This window comes from Sebastes fasciatus, chromosome 8, assembly GCF_043250625.1.
Source record: "Sebastes fasciatus isolate fSebFas1 chromosome 8, fSebFas1.pri, whole genome shotgun sequence".
Classification (NCBI taxonomy): Eukaryota; Metazoa; Chordata; class Actinopteri; order Perciformes; family Sebastidae; genus Sebastes; species Sebastes fasciatus.
The window spans coordinates 18,419,866-18,443,770 of record NC_133802.1 but is presented as its reverse complement, the minus strand read 5'-3'; the positions used below and the strand labels follow the sequence as shown (position 1 = coordinate 18,443,770).

The 23,905-nt window shown below is 40.7% G+C and overlaps 1 protein-coding gene across 1 annotated transcript; it reads left to right on the top strand.

Moving 5' to 3' along the window:
• Window positions 1–2,516: 2,516 nt before the first annotated feature.
• Window positions 2,517–5,021, top strand: bhlhe23 (basic helix-loop-helix family, member e23). The gene is made up of 2 exons (XM_074644067.1): window positions 2,517–3,879; window positions 4,607–5,021. Exon 1 carries the CDS (start codon window positions 2,905–2,907, stop codon window positions 3,595–3,597), a length of 693 nt encoding a protein of 230 aa, XP_074500168.1. The 5' UTR covers window positions 2,517–2,904; the 3' UTR covers window positions 3,598–3,879; window positions 4,607–5,021.
• The last annotated feature ends 18,884 nt before the right edge of the window (window positions 5,022–23,905 follow it).

Genomic DNA, 23,905 nt, shown 5'->3' with positions numbered 1-23,905 from the left:
TGAGGCTATTTGTCTTCCACTGATCATTGACGGTGTAAGATACTATATTACCTGCAAAGATGACTGAGTGTAACTTGTAACCTGAGCATTTGGTGCCAAAGCTGACTCTGCTATGCAAGGTGAATGACGATCAGGGGTACCTCCTCTAGTATAAGCTTATTGATTTGTCCAGAGCAGGCTGCAAACTATAGCATAAAGCAGTGGCTGTTAACCTTTTTCGTGTCACGGACCTCTAAATAGATACACATTATGTGATGGATCCCCATTTGATAAAAATCACGCTTCAGGGACGTCCACCTGAAAAGACTTTGGTTGTTAGATATGATTAAGACCAGAACTACCGTGGAGGAAGTGAAACCTATGATCACAATAGTCACTCTTATGACTCTTACTCACATTGGGGCTCACTTCTATAGTGAATGAAATAGTAAAAAAAAAAACTATTCCCCATTTTTCTGGGGACACACTGGAGCTCCCTCAATGACCCCTGGTTGGGAACCAATGACCTATAGCACACAGGATGTCTGTCATTGGCCTCTCATCTATCTACTGCTGTTGTTTACATGCACAGATCCAAAGCAAATCATTTTTTAGTTTTGGTCACATGTTCAAACCTCACAACATCCCCACATCCTGTCAGTGTCCTCCTGCTCCCCTATACTTCATCTCTCATTGTGTTTCTGATCTGACAGACATTTTCTTCAGACAGGTGAGTACTTTGTATCCACCTATACCTTTCTGATAGCTGCTACATGACAATAACCTGATATTTTCAGGTGGAATTTCATTCATTCATTCTCACTGTGCAATATCATTTTCCACTTGTGCAATTTTGTTAATAGTCTGTTTATTGTCACTACTGTATATACTGCTCCTATTTTTATACTTTCTTCTATTTAAATGGTTCATATTTTGTTACACTTTGTTTAGCTCTTTTTTTTTTTTACTGTGTTAGCTGATGCATCTTGTTTTTTGCACTATCCCCTTTGCTGCTGTACACTGCAAATTTCCCCACTGCGGGACTAATTAAGGAATATCTTATCTTATCTTATGCATGTTTGCATTGAGCTCGTTTTGCTTGTAAGATAAGATAAGATAGAACTTTATTAATCCTGAAGGAAATTCTTGTGTCAGAGATTGCTCAAAAATACAACAAAATTACAACAAGTTCAAGTGTATAAAATACAAGTGTATAAAATAAAAAGTACTATTTCTAGCACCAGTGCCTAATAGAATAACAATTACATAAGATACATTTAGTAAAATGAGCAAATAAGATAAGTAAAATAAAAAAAGGTAAAGTAAGCTAACAAACAGAACAATAAGTAATAATGCACATGTTGGACATTAATATTGCACACCTGTGCTTTTTGTAAAAAAATAACAAAACAGGTTAAAAAGGGCCATAATAGCCAGGTATTACTTTCAAAATCTTTCTTTTTGTTAATCTCATTTGCTGATGCAGCGCACATAAACCTAATGCACATTCAACGGCATCACCCAGATGTGCCAAAACAACCTGAATTTTGTATTTTCAATTATTCAATAGCATGCTTTTCATAGCCTATGTGACCTATTTCCTTTTGGGGGAAGTGTTTGTTCGGTGTTCAAACTGTATAATACATAAGTGGTTGAAAAGTTCCTTATTTTCATTATGCAAATAGATTACCAAAGTTGCCAGTGGACAAAATGCTATCTCAGACCCCAGCAAGAGGATGTTGTCTGTCTTTGACACTTGACACCCCTGATTGTAATGCATTGGACTGCAATATCTTAAAAGGTGTTTATATATTTTTCCCATTACCATTTGCATATTATCAGCCCCCCCACCAGGGCCCTCAACATCCTACCTGTTGAAAACTGGAGCCAATTTCAAAAAAAAATTTAGGCTATAATTGAGAATAAACTGATTTCTGATTGCCTTTAAAAAATAGCACCACATACACAAGTACAAATGGGGCTATTTCTAGCACCAGTGCCTAATAGAATAACAATTAAGTAAGATACATTTAGTAAAATTAGTAAATAAGATAAGTCAAATAAAAAAAGGTAAAGTAAGCTAACAAACAGAAAAATAAGTAATACTGCACATGTTGGACATTAATATTGCACACCTGTGCATTTTGTAGAAAAATAACAAAACAGGTTAAAAAGGGCTATTTCTAGCACCAGTGCCTATTTAGTAACATTAGTAAATAAGATAAGATAAGTAAAATAAAAAAGGTAAAGTAAGCTAACAAACAGAAAAATAAGTAATATTGCACATGTTGGACATTAATATTGCACACTTGTGCATTTTGTAGAAAAATAACAAAACAGGTTAAAAAGGGGCCATAATAATAGCCACTAATAGTGGACAATAGAGCTATAAACTGGGCAGTGTGTCAGTTCGCGTTACAATTATCACATCATGATTGAAGCTGCAGAGTATAGTCTCGAGCTCTTCCTGAGTTAATTAAAACGCCCCCCTGATTGGACGAGCACATAATCCCGGTGGGGCCTCGTGCTCCTACTAACTTGCAGGAGCAGAGCGCGAGTCACAATCCGCCCAAGGCGAGGGAGGGCATGAGAGAGACGCGCGAGAGAGAGGAAGAAAAGCGACCGTATACGAGAGAGGAAGAGGACAAGAGCAGACACACAATTAAGAGGAAGTGTTGTGTTGAACGTGGGCTATAGATGCGCGCAACAGAGTACAGAGGAGGTGAAGCTTCTCATCCACAGACTCCTTTCTTCAAGAGTCACTGACAAGAGGAGGAGAGAAGGAGTGAGAGGAAACTCCTATAGCAACTCTTGGAAGACGTGAGTAAAAAAAAAAAAGTAAAAAAAAAAAAAAAAAAAAAGGAGAGATAGGATATAGAAAGCAGGAGTATAGACTTTTTTTTTTTCTCCTGGAAGAAAAAAAAAATGAATGTCAGCGAAGAGAACCTGCTCAAATCCATCTCCAACGACGCGCTCCTCGACCTGACGCAGCGCTACGGCCAGTCAGCCTTCGGGTTCGGTCCGGGACACGGTCCTGGAAGTCCCGGGCGGTTCCAGCTCACACCGGCCACCGACTTCCTCTCCGGGGGGACGGCGAAGAAGTCCAACGAGAGCGGCGGAGAGCACACCAGCGACGACGAGGACGGCTTCGACTCTCTTGACGCGTCCAGGAAGAGAGGCTCGCCATTTGGAGACGATAAAACCGGAGGTCCTCTCACCAAGAAGTCCAAAGAGCAGCGGTCCCTGCGGCTCAGCATCAACGCCCGCGAGAGGAGGAGGATGCACGACCTGAACGACGCGCTGGACGGCCTGCGCGGGGTTATCCCCTACGCGCACAGCCCCTCGGTGAGAAAACTCTCCAAAATAGCCACTCTCCTCCTGGCCAAGAACTACATCCTCATGCAGGCGCAGGCTCTGGAGGAGATGAGGCGGCTGGTGGCGTATCTGAACCAGGGACAGACCATAACTTCTCCTATCCCCACCGCGCTGGCGCCCTTTGGACAGCCGGCTGCCGTGTATCCGTTCTCGGGCTCTGCGCTCGCAACCTGCGCCGAGAAGTGCACCACTTATTCCGGGACACCGTCGAGTCTCTTCAAACACTGCAACGACAAGCCTTGATCTGGTTTTAACAACACACTCTTTTTCCTGAACTTTTTACCTATAGCCTACTACTACTGCATCCATATGTCTCTCTACCACTCTAGTTACTTTTTAAATCATTCTGTGGAAAAGAAAACAAGTTTATTCTAATGCGTAATCTTAAAATAAGTAATTATACTGCAGTGTCTCATCCAGATTGAATAAAACGCTACACAGAAAATAAACAGTTTGGGCCTTCTTATATGAAGTCACTTTGTCGCTCCTATATACTTTACAGACAGGCCAATGTCCAAATTATGAGTTTTTGGGGTCAATTTTTTTGGAGGATTATCAACTCTTATTTGTAATCTATGCAACATTCAACAACATGAAAATTGTTGTTGAATGTTGAGATTGCACATCTCACATGATTGTGGTGCACTTCTTGCTCTTATTTGTAATCTATCCTTACTTATAACATGAAGTCACTTTCATGTTATAAATTATACTTTACAGACTGCAGGCCAATGTCCAAATTATGAGTTTTTGGGGTACATTTTTTGGAGGATTATCAGCTTTTATTTATAATTTGGTCATTTTTTTAGGAGGATTATCAGCTCTTATTTGTAATCTATCCTTACTTATAACATGAAGTCACTTTGTCGCTCCTATACTTTACAGACAGTCCAAATTATGAGTTTTTGGGGTCAATTTTTGGAGGATTATCAGCTCTTATTTGTAATCTATCCTTACTTATAACATGAACTCGCTCCTATATACTTTACAGACATGCCAATGTCCAAATTATGAGTTTGGGGTCAATTTTTTAGGAGGAATATCTGCTTTTATTTGTAATCTATCTTTACTTATAACATGAAGTCACTTCGTCGCTCCTATACTTTTCAGACAGGCCAATGACCAAATTACGAGTTTGGGTCAATTTTTAGGAGGATTATCAACTCTTATTTGTAATCTATCCTTACTAATAACATGAAGTCACTTTGTTTCCTATACTTTACAGACTGCAGGCCAATGTCCAAATTATGAGTTTTTGGGGTCAATTTTTTTGGAGGATTATCAGCTCTTATTTGTAATCTATGCAACATTCAACAACATGAAAAGTGTGGTCCATTACATTTAACACAGTAATTATGAAACTGTTACTGAAGCTCTGTGGAGGAACAAATGTGTGATCTTGGCTGATATATTTTCTTGAAACGATGTGTTGACAAGTTGTTGTTTTTTATTATTATTTTAAGTTATATTGCACATCTCACATGATTGTATTGTACAACTGTGGAAAAATGACTTGCTCCAAGCCCGGCTATATACTACTAATGGTTATATAACTAAACAAGCCTATACATTGAAGAAGAAGCGTTTTTTTTTTTGGTTGTGTTGCAACATGGATTTCATATATTGTTTATATGTCTTTATAATTAAAACACATATATATGCTTGGACCCGGTTTGCTTCATTTCAACAACCATCTCACAGCTTTTTTTTTTTTTCCTCCACATTAATAGCACATTTAATAACTTATATAGGATACACTAAAACTTTAGACAAAAAAATTATTTTATATAAATATTTTTGCTTATTATGTTAAATATGTTCTGGTAATTTTATGTGATGGTTTAAGGCTCTCTGAAAACTAATCCATTTTTTACGCAGAATGTAATAATAAAGGATAGAATATGAAAAATGACCTATGAAATTGGAGAATATATAAAAAAAATCTGAAAATCAAACAGTCGCCTCTCACGCTGCTAAAATGATTCTCACTTCTCACTCTCTGAGTGGCCCTCCTGAAATGAGTTGACAACTTTCTTTTCTTGCATGAGAAGTCCTCTGACATGAGGAGCGGGGTCTAAACGAGCTCGGAGGGGCTGGTGGGGCCCTTTTGGCACGCAGCAGGGTCGGTGGCGCTGAGGGGAAGGGCGCAAGAGCCCCCCGGGGCACCCAGGACCTGTCTCTGGGGATTTGGGTGATTGCAGGCGCCGGGCTCTTCTACTCTGGGTAGCTATTAACACGATTTCAGCTCCTGTCTCCTCTGCTCCACTTAATGCAGTTCAGGCCAGATCTCTGCTGCGGGTTTTGACTTGTGAGTGGATGAATTTAGAAAAGAAGTGGTCATAGTGTATAGTGGTATTTATATTCATGAAAACATATGTTTTCTTTGTCTTTATTTGTCTGAACTTTACCTGGACACTTTCTTGGCTTTACCTTTGTCCATAAGATGTATATAGTCTGATGTTGGTGCTATATTGTTGCTCCATTTTGGGTTAATCATTATATTCAAATTCAGGATTTTCTTAGTGTAAATAATAAAAAAAACACCTGGCTCGATAACAGTAAGAGATGCTTTTTGTTTAGCCTGCAAATTAACACCAGAGACGGGGGAAGTATTTTCCAATACATTGAGTTCTCAAACATGTAAATATGTTTTACTTTTCCCATCAGTCCTCAAAGTTTTGTGATAACAGCATATATCTTTTATAATCATTTTTAACGTGCTAAAACCAAAAGGAATCATTCCTTCCAATCGCACTGGTGCTCTTCCTTTATTAGCATATCTATTCATTTAGTCTTTGTGCTTGTTCTACACAAACTAACCACAGACATTCAGATCAGGCCATGTGTATTTATGCTATAGTCAGAGAGTGACTAAGTGATCCACCCCATGTCTCTCTCTTACAATTTAGCTGCATGTCACAACAAGAGGCCACCCATGGCATCTTAAATTGGCCCTCTGATGACACATGTCTTGTCTGAGGCCCCACGAGACATGCCGGGGCGGCGGGGATGAAATGTGACAAATGCTGCTGATGATGTGAGGGCGAGGGCCCTGCGCTCCATCAGTCTCCGCGCAGCCTAATTGCCATAAATGAGATGGTTGCCTTTTTTGCACCGGGACAGTTGGGTGGTCACTTTCCGTCCCTATGGGCCTTTAATGTCGAGCTGCTGAAATATATATATATATGTTTTATTGTGTCATCTTATTACCTTAATGGCCATCAGAGTGCATGGTGGCAGTGTGTCATTCGGCATGTATAGGCTGAGTCTATACATTAAGACAGATTTGTGATTTTGCTGGTCACATGGTAGTGTTTCCTGACCCGTTAGCCTACCAGCAATGTGTGGCGTGTACATAAAATCACCAATCATCTTCATCTTTCCCTGTAATGAGATAATTATGTAGTTTAGGGATGTGTAAGCTACATTTACATCTTAGTGTATTTTGCCTTATCCGAGATGAATGCCTGCAGAGTACATAAAACAATATCATTAAATAAGCGGCAAAGCCTAGTGCTTAGTGTATTGATGCTACTTTGTGTAACATGTGTGTTGAATGCTCATTTGATTTGATGGTAGAGAGAGAGATGCTTTCTCAATTTCATAATTTTTTTTCTTAATGAATATACGATTTGTCTCCTATTGCATTTGCATTCTACAACAGCAGACAAATATGATTTGGTGCTTTGATGAATGGTACTGATAATACCGAGCAAAAATACGACACACGGGCTAAAACAAACATACAAGACGGGTGGTTTTTAGCAATGCAATTAGAATTGTACAAACACGCTCATTTTTTGGATGTAACAAAGCAAACAGATCAATGCCTCAGTATGCCCTGGGCATGCCCCTGCAGAAAGTCTGCCATGTGTGTCAAGATGTAAAAAAACAAAAAAACAAAACAAGTGAGGCTGCCTGGCACACTTGAAAAGGATGCAATAATTCAAAAACCTCTTGGAAATTATGATTGAAAAAAAACAACGCAATACATTTAGAGAAGATGCACACTTAAAATATTTAATTAAAATATCTCAGTGGCATCTAATTGATTTGTTTGACCAGCATCATCGCTGTCTACGCCTCATCTGTAATTAATAATGCCATGTTTTCATCACATTGTTTCCCCCATTTGTTGCATGTGAGGTTTTATAAAACACCAAATAATCCAGGTATAGTTCACACTGTTTAACCCCCCTGTTTAGCATTTATATATACTATATGCAGTAGATGTTTAATAAATGGTTTCTGACACACTATAATGGTGTTATGAGCAGATATATGTGAGAACGATTCATGTACAGTAAATTTGTCAATGATTACAACTTCTCCCGCGAGGACATATTTTACATTATCACAACCGTGTTTTGCTATATTGTCATTCATTGTCTTCCATACCCCTGCCCACAGGAGGAGTCATTGTTGTTGACAAATAAAATGCTCAATTACATTATAGTGTGTGATAAACCATTTATTATATGTTTATACTGCTTATAAAGGCTAGGGTTGGAGTGTTACTATAGTATAATCTTTATTGTAGACTCAATTACAGACTAAATTGAATAGTATAAAATAAATTAGATTACAAAGAACACCTTTGCTGCTTATTCTTACCTGTTTTCTGTTTCTGTCTTTATGCACACAGCACTGGAGTCAGTGCAATATAGCACTCTGACGACAGCCCAGTGTGGTGCAGGAGTACGGACCGACTGTGTGATGTCTGTAAACATTTGTGTTTGCTCTCAGTGGAATAGAAAGGGAGTGATTTCATTAGCATGGCTCGGAGCTTTGAGGTATGTTTGTGTGGTTTTCTCCAACCCGATGGTATAGTACTAAAACCATATGCCCTTAAGTGCGTACCTCTGCCTAATGCATCTGACAGCGCTGTTTTCTCTAATTAAGTTCTCTCTATGTGTCTGATGCACATTGTAGCACTTCATCTCACACAAACACACACACACACACACAGACTGGACTTACAACAGGGGCCTTGAAGGAAAATGAACATGCTTCAGCTCTGATTATGCTTACAGTGGGGGATAAAGGGGGTTTATGAAACATTAGATTTTTGTTTTTTATTCAAATTTGCTCACAGAAGCATAAATGTGGATTTACAGAAGATTTGGTTGTTTCAGGCAGGTTCATGATGGGGGAAGGGGTGAGGAGGTGAGATAAACAATAGGGCTAAAAAAGTGTGTGTGTGTGTGTGTGTGTGTGTGTGTGTGTGTGTGTGTGTGTGTGTGTGTGTGTGTGTGTGTGTGTGTGTGTGTGTGAGGTGGTAGAAAGAGAGCGTAGGATGAGGAGGAAGAGATGGTGCCTCAGTGTTTTTGTGCCGGCGGTGGCACTGTAAGGACCCCCCACCCACCCGTCACCCATGGACCCCCCCAACTTCTCTGCTCCACTATGACATCACACTCCGTCGTCCCTCGCAGCCCCGCCTTGTCGGAAGCGATGAGCGGGTGAGTCACTTGGTTCCGAGGAGCCATGTGATTCGGGGCGACGTTGCTGCGAGTGCAGCAGGATGGGCCGGGGCCCTTCATTCGTTAATCAGACGTCTAAAAGGGGGTGGTGGGGGTTGGAGGAGAGGGGATGTCTGTTTGTATGTGTCTGTGTGTTTGTGCATTGTGTGCGCTCATATGGCCGCAAACCCCTCGAAACATGGCAGTCAGGCAAAGCGTTTTGCCTATCGCCACAAGGCACCTGACACCACGCATGGTAGACCCAGACAGTGTGGCAGGGGCCAAATGGAGCCTGGTGGGAGGGAGAGGAGAGAGGGTTGTTGAATACGACGTCCTACTCATCGTCTCTCATAGGTGCTCTCTTTGTTGAGCGTGGAGATAGATCTCATGGCGTCCCAGTTTTTGTAGCGAGACTTCCCTTCCACTTTGTTAGAGCCTCTATTTCCCCCTCCGCTTGTCTCCATGTTTCTCCTCCCCCCCCCCCCCTTTTCCATCACTCTCACTCTTTTCCCTTTTAGCTTGTTGTCTTGACAGAGGATACGAGCTGACAATCGGGGGCATCCGTTACTGTAGCACGGCCTAATCTCTGTAATGGCCCCCACAGATACAGGACTGGTGGTGAGCAAATACTCACAGACACACACACACACACTCAGACACACACCTCAACTCGCTGGACAAATGTACATGCAAAGCCCTGGGGTCAACAATCATCTCTGTGTTCAGCCTTTTGAACACACCATAACCTCTTCACTCACTACTCTCTGTATCGCTTTCTCCCTTGCCGTCTCTCTCTCTCTCTCTCTCACACACACACACACTCACACACACACACACACACACACACATGGCCCAGCACCCCTCTCCCTGTTCAGTACCAGCTGAGGAGCACCATGGTTTTGTGGGGAGCAGGGGGAGCTCGTTATCCTCATTAATTAATGACAAAAGCGATGTAATTGGCCATCCATAATCCTCCATGCGGAGAAGGTGTGACAGGCAGGGCCGGGACCGTCCTCTCTACAGCAAGAGCAACAGAAAATGAAGACACATTTCATCCTGTTTGTGTGTGAGTGTGAGTGTGTGTGTGAAAGACTGTATTGTAATTACAAAGTGATGCTAAAGGTCTTAACAGAAGGGAAGTATATTTCCATCGCTTCAGTCTGAATCTAAACAAATGAAGAACAATTCAAAGTATGTCACTTGATTTTATAATTTTCATTATGTTGTGGCATTTGAGGCTGCAACATGCTGAAGCCCCCCAAACCCCCCTCTCTGAACGAAAAGACAAGATTAATGGCACTTCCTGTCGCCGACGATCTCGCGCTAGCCTAATTAAAACCATTGGAACATGCGCGTGGCCAAGGATCAGTGGCTTTTAATGAGGAGCTTGTAGGCTGATTTGGGCCTCATTTTCTGCTTAATAAGGCCGGTTTAAAAAGTAATTTTGGAGGGATGTGACTCCTTTAAACCTGCTCATTATCAATGATAGCGCTTCACTTAAGTACTTCAGGAAACGCTGTGTTTAATTAATATTGTGTCGCGCGCGTGGATTAGCTGACAGGCTGGAATGGTGGAGTGCGAGCAAGTGAGCGAGGGAGCTAAAATTGATGAAGAACTTTCAAGGGCACTGATTTCATTAAGCAGCTTCATTACAGCCCAAATAACTCTTCATGTCATTTCAATGCTTCAGTCGCTCGCGCCACACACACACACACACACACACAGACACACACACACACACACACACACACACACACGCACAACATAATCCTGTGCTGAATAAGAAAGGTGCACCAAGGATTTTTACATTTTAAGTGAAAATAACACAATGACGATTTTGCTTCAGGCGATGACATCTATTCTCTACCTGACAACATTTGTTGTATTCTTTCTTTGCATGTAATGCTGACAAAATATTTGCACCACTTTGTTTTCCCATTTTATCAATTGTGTTTTCTATTTATTATTTATTTCTCATTACACAGCTTTTTTCTTTAAGAGCTCATAAACAGAGCTTTTAAGGTCAAGCAGTTTAAGGGCTTGAGAGTGCGCTGTAGCAACTTTCACTGTGCACCGAGGCCACAAAGGCTCTTACGGCCTCTTCATCCCATTGTGATAATCTTCTTAGCCCCCTGACTCCGCTGTTCAATATGTATAGAGCCGAAAAGAGCTGGACTTGAGGGGCTTTGAGTGTCCTGCAGCTCAGCCTCTGGGATTTTCCTCTCTCTAGGACCAATTACCACACACAAACAGTCTGAGCACTTTGCTCCATGACATGAGGCTTCTTTGTCAGACTGTGACCAGGCTTAGTGTACATCAGTCAATCAAGTTCTCAGCCACCCTGCAGGTGATTATTTACAATCCATTTACTTTGCCTTGTTTTACAAAGTGTTGTTCTTATGAGAATGTGGGAAAATGTGCTCAGAAGGTTTTGTAGCTCAAAATGTAACTAAATGAGAGAGTTACTTTAGGAGGCGAACGAGGCCAGAGCCTTTATGGGTCCCTGATTTCACTTGTCCACAATGGGCTACCTCCGGGTCTGAAAAGTGAAGCCATTACCGAAGTGTCTTAAACTTGCATTCTTTCTAACAGCCAGCAGGGGGCGACTCCTCTGGTTGCAAAAAGAAGTCTAATTGTATAGAAGTCTATGAGAAAATGAGCCTACTTCTCACTTGATTTATTACCTCAGTAAACATTGTAAACATGAGTTTATGGTCTCAATCGCTAGTTTCAAGTCTTCTTCAATACAGCATAATGTTCATTTTGTGAACTATGGTCCCATTTAGACTCAGAGTAACCATAAAGCAGGGTATGCTTTAGGGCGTGGCTACCTTGTGATTGATAGGTTGCTACGACGGCGTTGTCCAGTCTGGGAGTTGTCCATGTTTTTGTCTTACAACTTTAACCCTTTCACAGTGTGTTTTCAGTTCATGAAAGTTAATTATAACCTTTTTGGTCGCCTAAAAATGTACTATTCAGCGTTCAGTTGAACTTAGCTCCACCCTCTCGTGTTTCTTGGTTGGAAAAAAACAACATGGCGACGGCCAAAATGCCGAACTCAAGGCTTCAAAACGGCGGTCCACCAATGGGTGACTACGTCCACTTCTTATATTCAGTCTATGGTTGTCCATCAACTGGAGAACAAAAATCATAAGTATAAGACACATGATATAGAGACAAGATAAATTAAACATGATGAGTTTATAGCCACACTAGCAGCTTTGAGATAAATGCTAATGTCACAGCAAATCACTGAACTGATTGTCAGGCCAGCATCTTGCACGGTAGCTCGCTGCCATCGTTGTGTGTACGGGTGAATGAGAGGCTAATTGTAGAGCGATTTGACCAGATGATGGCGCTAGAAGAAATGTTTGGCGATCATGAGGGAGACGTGAGTGTGTGCACTAAATTTCATAGCAATCCATCCAACAGTTGCAGAGACATTTCACTCAAAACCACAAATGTCAACCTCATGGTAGCACTTGAGGAAAAATCAGGTGTTCATCATGAATATCTGGACAATATTTTGTGGCAATCTATCAAATATGCCATGATGTTACAATATTATTCTATATAAAATAACATGACGTACACCTGCAAGTGTTGCTAGAGAAAATGTGAGAAGATCACCGAAGTCATTAGGATAAATCATCTGGGAACCATGAAAGTCAACAACATTCTCATGGTAATGCATCTGATGTTGTAGTTGTTGAGATAGCCTATTTCAGTCTGGACCAAAGAGGGGGGCCGATCAACACTCCGACCGTCTGTCAGACTGACATTGCCATCTCTAGGACTACCTCTCTAGTAGGGTAGGCTAAAAATCCCAAATGTGTCGGTAGCCACTTTTCTCATATTCCTCCAGACAATGTCTGGAGAATCAGGTTCGGACATTGTCCGGAGTTGCCCGTTCACACATGTAGATTGTCCGTGTCAGACGCATTCTCACCACGTTTGGTCTCTTACCATTCCTTGAATTTGTCTGACGATTTCGGCATAGGCCCTTTCCGACAGAGCTTCCTGAATCTCTCCAGTTAGACATTTTCATTGGTGTCTTTGTGTAAATGATGCTTCTCCTTCACCGTCGGATGTTTGTATTCTTCCAGTTTCGCGCCAGCCGTGTGATAGAAACATCATCAACACTCCCACTCGCTCGCTGTCAATTCTCTGGACAATGATGGGCTCAATCGGACATTACACAGGCTTTGTCTAGGGAGCTGGCAGAGTAATGTCCGGTCCGTTTAATGTCTGGTTCAACTGATTCAGACATTTGCGTTCTCACATACAGCTCCTCCTCCCTGCAAGTTCAGGGTTGCAGTGCATGTGTGATAGGGGCTATTGTCTGCGTGACAAGTAGGGGAAAATCCCATAGGTATACAATCTCATCTCAAGTACATTTTTACTTACAAGATGTTCCCTCAAACTACTCCTTTACACTCTCATTATTTACTTCTTTTCTCTTCATTAACCCCTGTCCTGAATGTGTAAATTACTTTTGTTTTATAAGCTGTATGACAAAGGAAAAAGAAACAAGTAGCTTCCAGTTGATAATTCAATCTGGGAGACAGGGAGCGGGTGAAATACAGAGAAAACGAGGCGTTACATTTCGGGGAAGAGATAAATTGGGAGAGAGACATGCTCGCTCTAATCTCCACAATGGGGACCTGCTTACATTATTTTCGGCATGTCTTGTTGATAGTATTCACACTGTACAACATCCTATCAGGTAATATCACAGTCTTTGAAGGATTAGCAGGAATAAGAGGGGGTTTATTCTGTTTTGTGGAGGGGGATAATTCCTCTGAAATACTCTAACATTTTCATACTAATATGGAAATGGATTTTAGCTTTTTTTGTTTTTTTCATGGTGAGGTTTCTTCAGAACAACGTGATAGAAGAGTGGATGATTTTAGTGATTGAAAGAGAGAGACGGAAACAAATAGAAACAGACGTGGATAGAGGGAGACGTCAGCAGAAATGTTGTTTAATACAGCCATCTCCCTTGTTCTCTGTGAGTAAGAAAGAGTGACTTTCGAGGCTTTTGATTTTTGTCACTCTCTCACGTGAAGGAGTTAGCGTTAGGCTACTAATGCCAATGCCACAGTGTTTAATACAGGGGCCTCCGGATAAGCCACAGCTCCGCTATACCTTGTTATTCCTTTTTCATAGAATGCAAATAAGAGGATAATAACGCCGGATATGATCCGCGGAAACAGTTTATTGTTCTCCAATTGTTTTTGGTCCTGAGTCAAACAACAGAAAAACACCTCTTGTTTGTTTCTGTGGTGTCCCCGCTGTTTTTGTTTTGCTAATATTAATATCTGGAAAGAGATGAACTCGTATGTGAGACATACCAATGAAAACATCACCTTGTTAAAAGGCAATATTGTTCTCAATTAATGAATCAATTAACTTATCTAAGTGCCAGGCTACTGTATATAAATCATTCATTATCAATGCTCTGCTAACCTTCCAGTGTTATCTCAGTGGTCCAATAGACGTCCCCCAGGTCCCCCGTCTCAAGGTTGATCTGCACAGCGGATGGACAAGAGACAGCTGCCCATCAGTCTCCTGCTACAGCGGGGCCATTAGAGCACGGCCTGTGTTTGTGTCTATGTGTTTGTCATTTACAGGTTTAATTAGACACCGGTGTTAATGGCGGAGATGACTTTGGGGCGAAGGATGAATGACACTGTCAGGCAGCAGGGCTACAATATGTTTCACTAAGAGTTGAGGATGGGAGGCGAAGAGAGGAAACTACGATAGAGGAGCGCGGATAAAGCAGAGGGAAAGAGTGAAGGGTGAAGGGAGGGTCATATTGATATTATTTATGAATGGGTGGTTCTGTGTGTGTGAAAATATGTTTGTGGGTGTGTGTATGTGTGTGTGTGTGTGTGTGTGTGTGTGTGTGTTTGTTAATGGAGCCCCATACTGTATCTCTGCTGGTCCAGGTCACCTGCCGTTCCCTCTGTGGAGCTAAGGATTATCCCAGGAAGTGAATTGGAGCAACAGTAATGTGAAGCGTGCCTCTTACTGTAAGACACACACACACACACACACACACACACACACACACACACACGGTTTCCTGAAGAGGACAGTCCCTGATATGTACATTAAACATACCTAATTCACTAAAGGGTTATAACGGTGACTTTGCATGTTATGTGGTTTTGCATTTTTTGGGCTGTGAATTACAAAACCACATTTAAACTGCACTACTGCTGACCAAACTTCAAAAAACACAATGGGCCGTACCCATCGATTTCTGGGATTCACAAGTGTTCTCTTACTTTTGCTCTTCTCTCAGGTAAGAGAAGTGGTCGTGATTCATCCAGTGCATTTCTTTTGGTAGCATCTCTCCAATTCTTGGGCATGTGTCAGAGTACTTGCACACGGCACAACACCTGCCCTTATATAGTGTTTATGGGGCGTTATTATGTTAATAATATACAAACAGCTACACGCCTTTAATTTATGATCAAGTGGGATTCATCATTCAGCACACCTGGGGAAGAGCAGATTTGGATGGTTATGAACATTTGATGCATCTGGAGTTGACTTCTCTTATTTTTTTTTAACATAAAATTAGGAGAAATATAAGAGAAATTTAAGAGAATGTTGCTGCATGAGGCCCGTTGTTAGCTAGTTGTAGTTAGTAGAGAAACTTGAAACTTGCTTAAGATTAATTATGTATTTTCTTATTTAAATATTTTTTTATTTGGGGTTTTTTTCCATTTCTGTTTCAAACGTGTTTATTTATTTTCAAGCATTTGAATTTAGGGATTTTTATCGAGTATTGATTGGGAGCTTGTCGTTCATGCTGCCATGTTGGGCAGGGTCAGGCTCCTCCCCCGATTCATTTTTCTTTTAATCATAATTAAGATGATGGGGTTTTGATTTACATTTGTTTTGGCAAAGTTATGTTATGTTATTATCTGGATTGTCTTTGTCACACATGACAGTTAATTGAAAATCTTTGGGATTTGGACTGTTTGTTGGACAAAACAAGACATTTGAGGACATCCCTTGGGGTGTGCCTGATTAATTGAGAAAATAATTGGCAGATTAATCCTTAATGACACTAATCATTAGTTGCAGCCCTACTAAACCTATGGAACATGGTGAAATGTAAAACATACCTGATTTGTATTTAATATTTTAAAATCAGTACTTTTTTATTAACCTGATTTGTTAACAACCAGAATCTAAAATCCAGCAGCTCTTTTGTGACGTTGTTTGGAGCTTAACGTGTGCTATACAGGTGCTGCCGTGCATCACAATAAAAACATGTTTTCCTCATGCTGCTCATAAACAAATTAATTTATTACTTTTTGAGAATGGAAATGCTAAATATTACTAATCCAATCCCATCAATCGTAATCTTTCTTCTATTAATATCGCAAACAATAAAAACAGTGTTTTGTGATCCAAGCCAGGGAATTACACAGGACACATTTATATTATCCCCTTTTGCACGCGTGCGCACACACGCACACACACACACACACACACACACACAGACTTCTGATCTTCCTTATAAGGTGAACATGGGATTTCTGGTAATGTCCCGGCTCCATTTTCATTTTAATCACGGCAATGGGATCAGACAAGCTGGTAGGGCGGCGGGCTTGGCCTGGCTCGGTTGATTGTTCTGATTGAGTTTTCTTTGTTTGGCAGATATGTAATACAGCCTGCTTAAGAGGATTTGATAAGAGGAAGGAGGTTATTGTGTGATTTAATCATGTTCACTGAGGTGAACCTGCACTTGTCCACTTCCTGACAGCGACCTTAATGTCTCGGCACACAGAGGGACAAGTTTGTTGACATTAAAACCATACCGCTGGTATGCCACAAAGCCCTGTAGTTAATAAATATATAATATATAGTAATATATAGTGCATCCAAGAAGTATTGTTTAAATTCATGTTTCCCCTCATCAATCTACACTCAAATGTCAATGCGAAAACATAATTTTATACATTTTTGTAAATTTATTAGAAAGAAAAAAATGAAATATCACATTGACAGTTTTAATTTTTTTTTTTTTTTTTTTTTTTAAAGATTTCATACCCTTTGCTGACACTTGAAATTTAGCTCAGGTGCCTCCCATTTCTCTTGATCATCTTTGAAATGACACCTTGATTGGAGTCCACCTGCAGTATATTCAATTGATTGAACATGATTTGGAAAAGGACACACCTGTAAGGTCTGTGACGAGCCTGCTGGGGTTGTCCTGATGTGGTGTGTGTGTGCTCCAGAGTGGCTATAGGCGCAGTGAAGGCCAGGGTTGTCAGAAGAGATGTGGCACACCTGTACCATCTGGCTCACCTGTATTTAATATGGCTGTGGATTGTGCTCTGATTCTCTCTCAGCTTGCCACACCTTGTGGACACTCCAGCTCTCCCCATGTCCAGTATTTTTTTCAGTATGCCTCAAAGAGAGGACCAACTGTGACTGTTGTTGCAAAGAAACATTTCACCTCAATGTGTATGATTGCGGTTGGGAAGAGAGGGGCCAATTATTTTTGACCGAAACATACAAAAAATGGGATTATTTATGTTCAATATTCTATATTTTTGTAATTGTCATCAAATCCCATGAATGGACAAAAAACAATGTTTTAGTCTCTCAAGACTTTCTGAAGTCCCATACCCTGTCTGTTACATTCAGCATCAAGCCCATTCATTCCTGCTGAATATTTAAAAATGGAATATATACTTTCATTTTTTTAAAAAGGCTAAATAATTTCCTAGAAAAGCTGGGCATTGTAGTTTTTAGCAAATGTTAATCAATTAGTGCATTTGTGGGGGAATATTTTCATCTTTGCATTTGGTGTGAAAATGAGTCTTTATGGCGGCAGGATGATGTAAGTGGGATTGAGAAAATACACTAAAGAGCTCATGTCCATTGTAATGAGAGAATGTGTCACCCAGTACAACAGTGTGGCTCATTGATGTGTTTTTAAAAGTTCTGGACACTAATGTAGACCTGTGGCTATAGACAATACTTGTCAGTGGGATTAATGCTGCAGTGGGTAGAAATGGAGCAAATATGATTAAAAATTGTTATTTTTATAAAATGGTCACTATATCCTAACAGTAATGCATGAGACAGGTAATCTGAAATAAATCATGTGCCTTTGTGTCCTCCGGTGTCCTCCAGTGCTCCTAGGCATCTGCAAGATTTCACAGACCGGAAGAAAACAACCAATCAGAGCAGAGCTGGAGCCTGCCATCTCTGAGCAGCTGTCAATAACTCGCAAACTCCGACAAAACGGTCAAACCAGTCAGCGCTGATCAAATATGAATCAATATTCTGTTACTGTAATGCCTATTTCTCTCCTCAAATGTATTCAGAAACATCTCGTAGTGTACTGTTTAGCTGTAAAATGAGAGTTTGTGACCCGACAGCCATGTTGAGATCAGTTGAGGAAATACCGAGCACCGCCCACCAGCCAGAGCACAGCCAATAGGAACGCTCTCTCTCTGAAATGACCTGTGATTTGCCACAGTCTTCCATCGCGGGCTAGATTATTTAAAGCCTGAAAACTGAGCCATGAGGAGGTGCAGAAGTGTAGTTTTCTTTCAGAACACTTGAATTACAATATGCTGAAAGGTTATTATGGGATTTTTGCCCAATGATGCCAAAAATATACTGCCTACTGTCACTTTAATTCATTGTTATTTTTGGCTTTTTCATGAGTTTTGTTGACTCTAAAATTAGAATGTCACTTATCCTTTAAGGTTTTGCCACCACAGATGCACAGGTTGATTTAGAAGTTTGGATGGGTGGTATGGGTGGGGGACCTTTAATAACCTTTTAATGTAAAACTGGATGTTAACAAAGATGGATTAGTTAGAAGGACATCCGTAGACAGATAATAGACAGATTATGTATAAGCAAATGTCAGGAGGATAAACTGTCATGAACAATACACAAAAGATGAAAGCAACATTACATATGTATGATGAGGACATACAGGCTTTTTTGAGGTAAACTAAAAATGTTCGTGTTCAAATTTATACTCGATCTCTCGAGTATAAATAAAGGCTGAAGTATTAACTATTTCCATGTTAAAAAGTGGCAACCTAAAATCGTACTGTACCAGCTTTGTATAACATGCTTTTTATTTAAAAAGAATAGAATTGTTTTGTTTTTTTATTTGTCATATTCACATAAATGAGAAATGTGGGAACCAAGGTAAAAAGCCGTGCTCTAAATATGTCCATAAGGGTTTCCTGATGTCTAACTGGTCTTGCCGTCTGCCACTGGGAGGATTAAGCCGGCTGAGGTGGCGGGGTGACCCCCTTCCTCCTGATGTTCACTCTCCCTCTCACATTTTCACTCTCTGCTCCTCATTAACAATCAAAATCATCTGAAAAATCATCACAGCTAGATTCATCTGCAGATAATTCACTATTGTAGAGATGAAGCAAACTTGTAATGTAATGCAGTGTGTGTGTATGTTACTCTCAGTGTGTGTTAGAGAGAGGGAGGCAAAGGGAGAGAGAGAGAGTTAAGCCTAGCATTAGCTTTGCTCAGTTTGTGGTTTTTCCTCCATCAGCAGCAGTATTATTTACATGAGTCCCAGCAGGGAGCCTGCTCCTGGTGCAACACTTCAGCTGGTTACTCATCGGTATTTTGACACGACAGTTTAATCTAAATTGAGAGGAACAAGACACACAACATGCAAAGTTCTGCTACTACGGTAAATTACATAAGACATATCCTAAATGTTGCATGATTTCGAGAGATCCTACAGCGGGTTTGGATTTAAGCATTACAATATTAATATACATTTTTTAACAGTGCACCCTTAATTACTTAATCCTCTTAAACCCCCTCCAATGCTCTGAAAAACAGGGTCATCTTGTGTGTGTGTGTGTGTGTGTTTGCTGAATGTCATGTGAAAATCTACTGCTTGTGTGTGTGTCTAATATGCCCTGACATGGTACCCCACCCAAACACACCGTAGCTCCATGACCTCCACTAGTCCCTCCCTCCACCTCCTTCAACCGCTGCACAAACACCCAGCCAGGCCCATCCTATCATAATCAGATCAGGATATGTGTGTATGCATATGTACAGTATTTATTATGAACAGCAACAACTACAGTAGCGTCTTTAATTTATTCACTAAAATATCCCTTTTCTGCAAAATTGTCAACATGGTAGATTTAATTATTTAGAATTTCCTTTATTTGCTGTCAGACAACCACACATCTTAGATGTTTTTAAACTAAATACACCCATGAATAGATATTTCAGTTACTCTCTGCTAAACTATTTCATAAAAATTCCTCTGGAATATTTCCAGCTCCTCCTATCTTGTGTCATTTTGGGCCTACCGACTGCCACACAGAGGCTTTGTGTGTGGCTGACTTGCTGGCTGGTTGAGTGTGACTGCTTGGCTTAGCGTCAGCTGTTGGCCCAGCCAGGCTCAGCTCAGATTGCTCCAGATTAGGAGATGGGGCACTCTGAGAGCAACTATGATCCATATTAAAGCTGCATAAAATGAAAATTGCAAAGATTTAGAGGCGGATCATAGGCCACAGAAAATTTAATCACAACCTGGCAGTGTGTGCGTGTGCGTGTGTGTGTGTGTGCAACTCTCTGCATAATACAGAGCGCATAGTGACATGAGGATTATCGATGTAGGCTGTATTTACTTATCAACCCAGTGTTCAGAGATGTATCACAAATGTTTTATCAGTGCTGCAGCTCCTTCTCTGTCATGGCTACCCGAGAGCGTGATGATGCATGAAAACTTTTTTTTTTTTTTAGGTTTTAAAGTCTGTGGAGACAAATGTGATGTGTTCACAGACACAGCGGACATGCATTTGTTCTGTGTTGGTGTGCGAGTGGGCGAGAGAGAGAGAGTGTGTGTGTGTTTATGTGTGAGCGCAGCCGGGTATGATACTGTTCCGGTGTCCTCAACACTTGTAATCCCCCTAAAGCCTTAAATACTGTTACTGTGTATTTAAAGGGTAGTCTAGTAACAGATAGCTGTGCAGACATCCTCAATTTCTAGTTGTGGTATTTAAACTACATGTTTCTTTAACATGATAAAAACAATACGTATTAAATTACCTATTAAACTGTGCCTACCTATACCTTCAAAACCATTAACTGGATCTTACATAACTCAACACTAACTCTTTTTTTAATTTCCCACTGACTCCTGACAATTATAAGACATAACTATATGAGACTCTTCTTTGGCATATAGGTATGATAAATATTTTAAATGACAAAAAAATACAATGTTTTTGGATTAGTGGAAAGCAATTATTAGTCAATTACAATTTAAGGATACTTCTACTTTACTATTTTCAGTATATGCTTATACTTCTACCTCCTTGTTACATATCAAAAGAAAATACTTTTTTCTGCACTTTATTAATTTGACAGCTGTATTTACTCTGCAGATTCTGCAATCATTAAATGTGACCGCACAAAAAGTGTTAATAATATTATATTATAGAGTATAGAATTGGCTCTACTTTAACCAGCTACAACATTATAATTCCTTTTAGACATTACTGCATAAATAATTACAATCCAATATTATAATGACAGGGGCCGCTCTGCATAATGAGTACTTTTACTTTAATACTTACAGTAAATCAATATAACCGATATTATTTCTGCACTTTCACTTGAGTAAAATATTAATGCACTTTTACTTATTTTTACATGGTGGTACTGCTACTTTTTCTCAAGGAAAATATCTCAATACTTCTTCCACCTCGGTGTATGTGTGTTGCTAACACAAATATTAAAGAAGTAATTGTCAACTTCCTTTACAGTATCGGTAAAACAATCCTTTCTGCTCTTTTATAGTGAATGTTTTTGGAGTATGTGTGTGTGTGTTTGCAGCCATAGGCTACATGTGCTTGAGATACCTGACAGAATTCATGACTCGTGCCCTATTTGTGCTCACCTGTATCTGCGTCTCTGCTACATCTAAGCACCTATGATGTTGCCTATAAATATAATTTTTCTCTCCCTTTTCATTGTCTCTTTTCTCCAGTTTTGTGCAGGTTTTTGTTGCATATCTCTCTTCTGTTAGCTGCTTCTTCCTCTTTTTCTTCCTCCCTCCCTTTTTCTTCCATTCCATATTTCCAAATCCCTCTCCAAGAGCACATTGTGTGTGTGTGTGTGTGTGTGCGTGTGTGTATGTCGGCATGATTGTCATACACACAAATGTGCACACAAGCACAGAACGCAGACTTAGATCGAGCAGATGGTGACCGTATTCATTTTTTCCCCGACTAACATTAACCATTCATTATAGACAGCAGACTAAGCCAATCCCACATCCTCCCCCATGCAACATGTACACACACATCCACACATCCACACACACACACATGTCCAATAATTTTGCCATCAGCCCATTGACAGTCCCAAAATCTTGTGTGCCCCTCAGTCAGTGTTGATACTCTCTCCTTCCAGACGGTCCCAGCTCTGCTCTGACTCAATCTGTTGACATTTCTGATTCCGTCCCCATGACTCAAATTTCTCCTCCTTCACTTCAGCAGCCCACAACAGGAGTAAGGAGCATCTGACGCTTCCCTCTGCCTCCCCTTGCATCCAATCCCGCTGTTTTTTTTTCTGTCTTTGTTCCTTCCACTTTCACTGTCTGGCTTCCTCTGGCAACTTCCCCGTAAGTAAGAGTCACAACCACTCTTCCTTTGTTTCTCTTTGTGTCTCTCTCTTCATTTCTCTCTCTCTCTCTCTGTAATCAAATAGAAAAAAAAATAAAACCTGTTAGGCGGTAAATCAGGTTTAATCTCTGGCTTGAAGAAAAGATGAACATTAATCCACATCTGTCCATACAAATGTTTACCGCTCATATTTCAGACCTCATTAGGCCCTGCTGTTAAGCTGCATGCTGCAAGAAAAACCAGTAGAAGACAGACAGACAGAAGAGAGACACTAATGTGTGTAAAAATGTGTTATTGTGTCAAAGTTTGTGTGCTCACAGACGTGCACGCTCACCTCCTTGGATGCCTCCCCCTGCATGTGGTGAGGTTTTGGCCCCTCTGCCTCTCCGCGTTGTCTGAAGGGTGCAGAGGCAGAGAGCTCTCACACACTTAAACTAATGAGAGTTTTAGGTGCAGTCAGAGAGCAGTGTGAGTTAGTGTTCCTCAGCCACCCGCTGGACATCAATCGCCCCGCGGCCTGAAGGCTTTACTCAGTTGCTAAACTGCACCCATCGTTGCCCTTTACACACACACACTTGCACAGATCCACAGTCGAGGCGTCCTGAGGAGTCTAAACTTTCTGTGATCTACACCAGAAAGAAATGTATCAGCATAGTCTGCAGCAAGCTCGAGACAAAAGACTTTTTAACATGACTGTATTTTGATTTCGCTGCACACAAGATGTGGACAGAAAAACATCTGTGCTGTTTTAAAGGTACCCGGTGGAATTTTTTAACCACTTGGAGTGCTATGGAGTAATGTTTTTACAAGTGAGTCCCCCGTTTTGTTTGTTTCTTACACACAAGCGAATAGCGCGACCGACGTAATACACATTTCTGCCACCGCTACTGCTCGACAGTTGGCGGCGGTAACACACAAAGAAGCGTAACAAAGGCAGTGAAGAAGAAGACTGCAAGCTAGCAAAACATGAACGGAAACAAAGCATGATTTAAAATATTCGGAAAATGTTTTATGAGGAAGGAATTTTTGTTGTTCGGCCTCAGGGATACAAACAATGCTTTTTGGTGAGTAAAGACCGTTACACACCAACGGCGTTTTTTGTAATTTTTTTCCGGAACAAGGTAGCATTTTCTGAGCTTTCGCACCGTGAATAAAGGCATCAACCGATCACGTTATGCAGAACAGGTTGAGTTGTGCTTATATTAATAAAACAACAACTCTGAGGCTCTGTAGTCCGAACCAGGCTGGCAAACTTTATTACTCCTTTCAACTTTGACAAAGGCAGCGCAGACCAGATCCATTCTTTCCGTTCGTACCTTTCACAATAAAAGCCCTAGACATATCATATCTGCAGGCGAGTATTTTACATTTTCGTGTTGTTTATTCGTCATGCCCCCGGTATGTAAAGGCCTTAATACT

Coding starts and splice junctions, on each gene's coding strand:
- bhlhe23 (XM_074644067.1), top strand. CDS start 2,905: ATGAATGTCAGCGAAGAGAACCTGCTCAAATCCATCTCCAACGACGCG.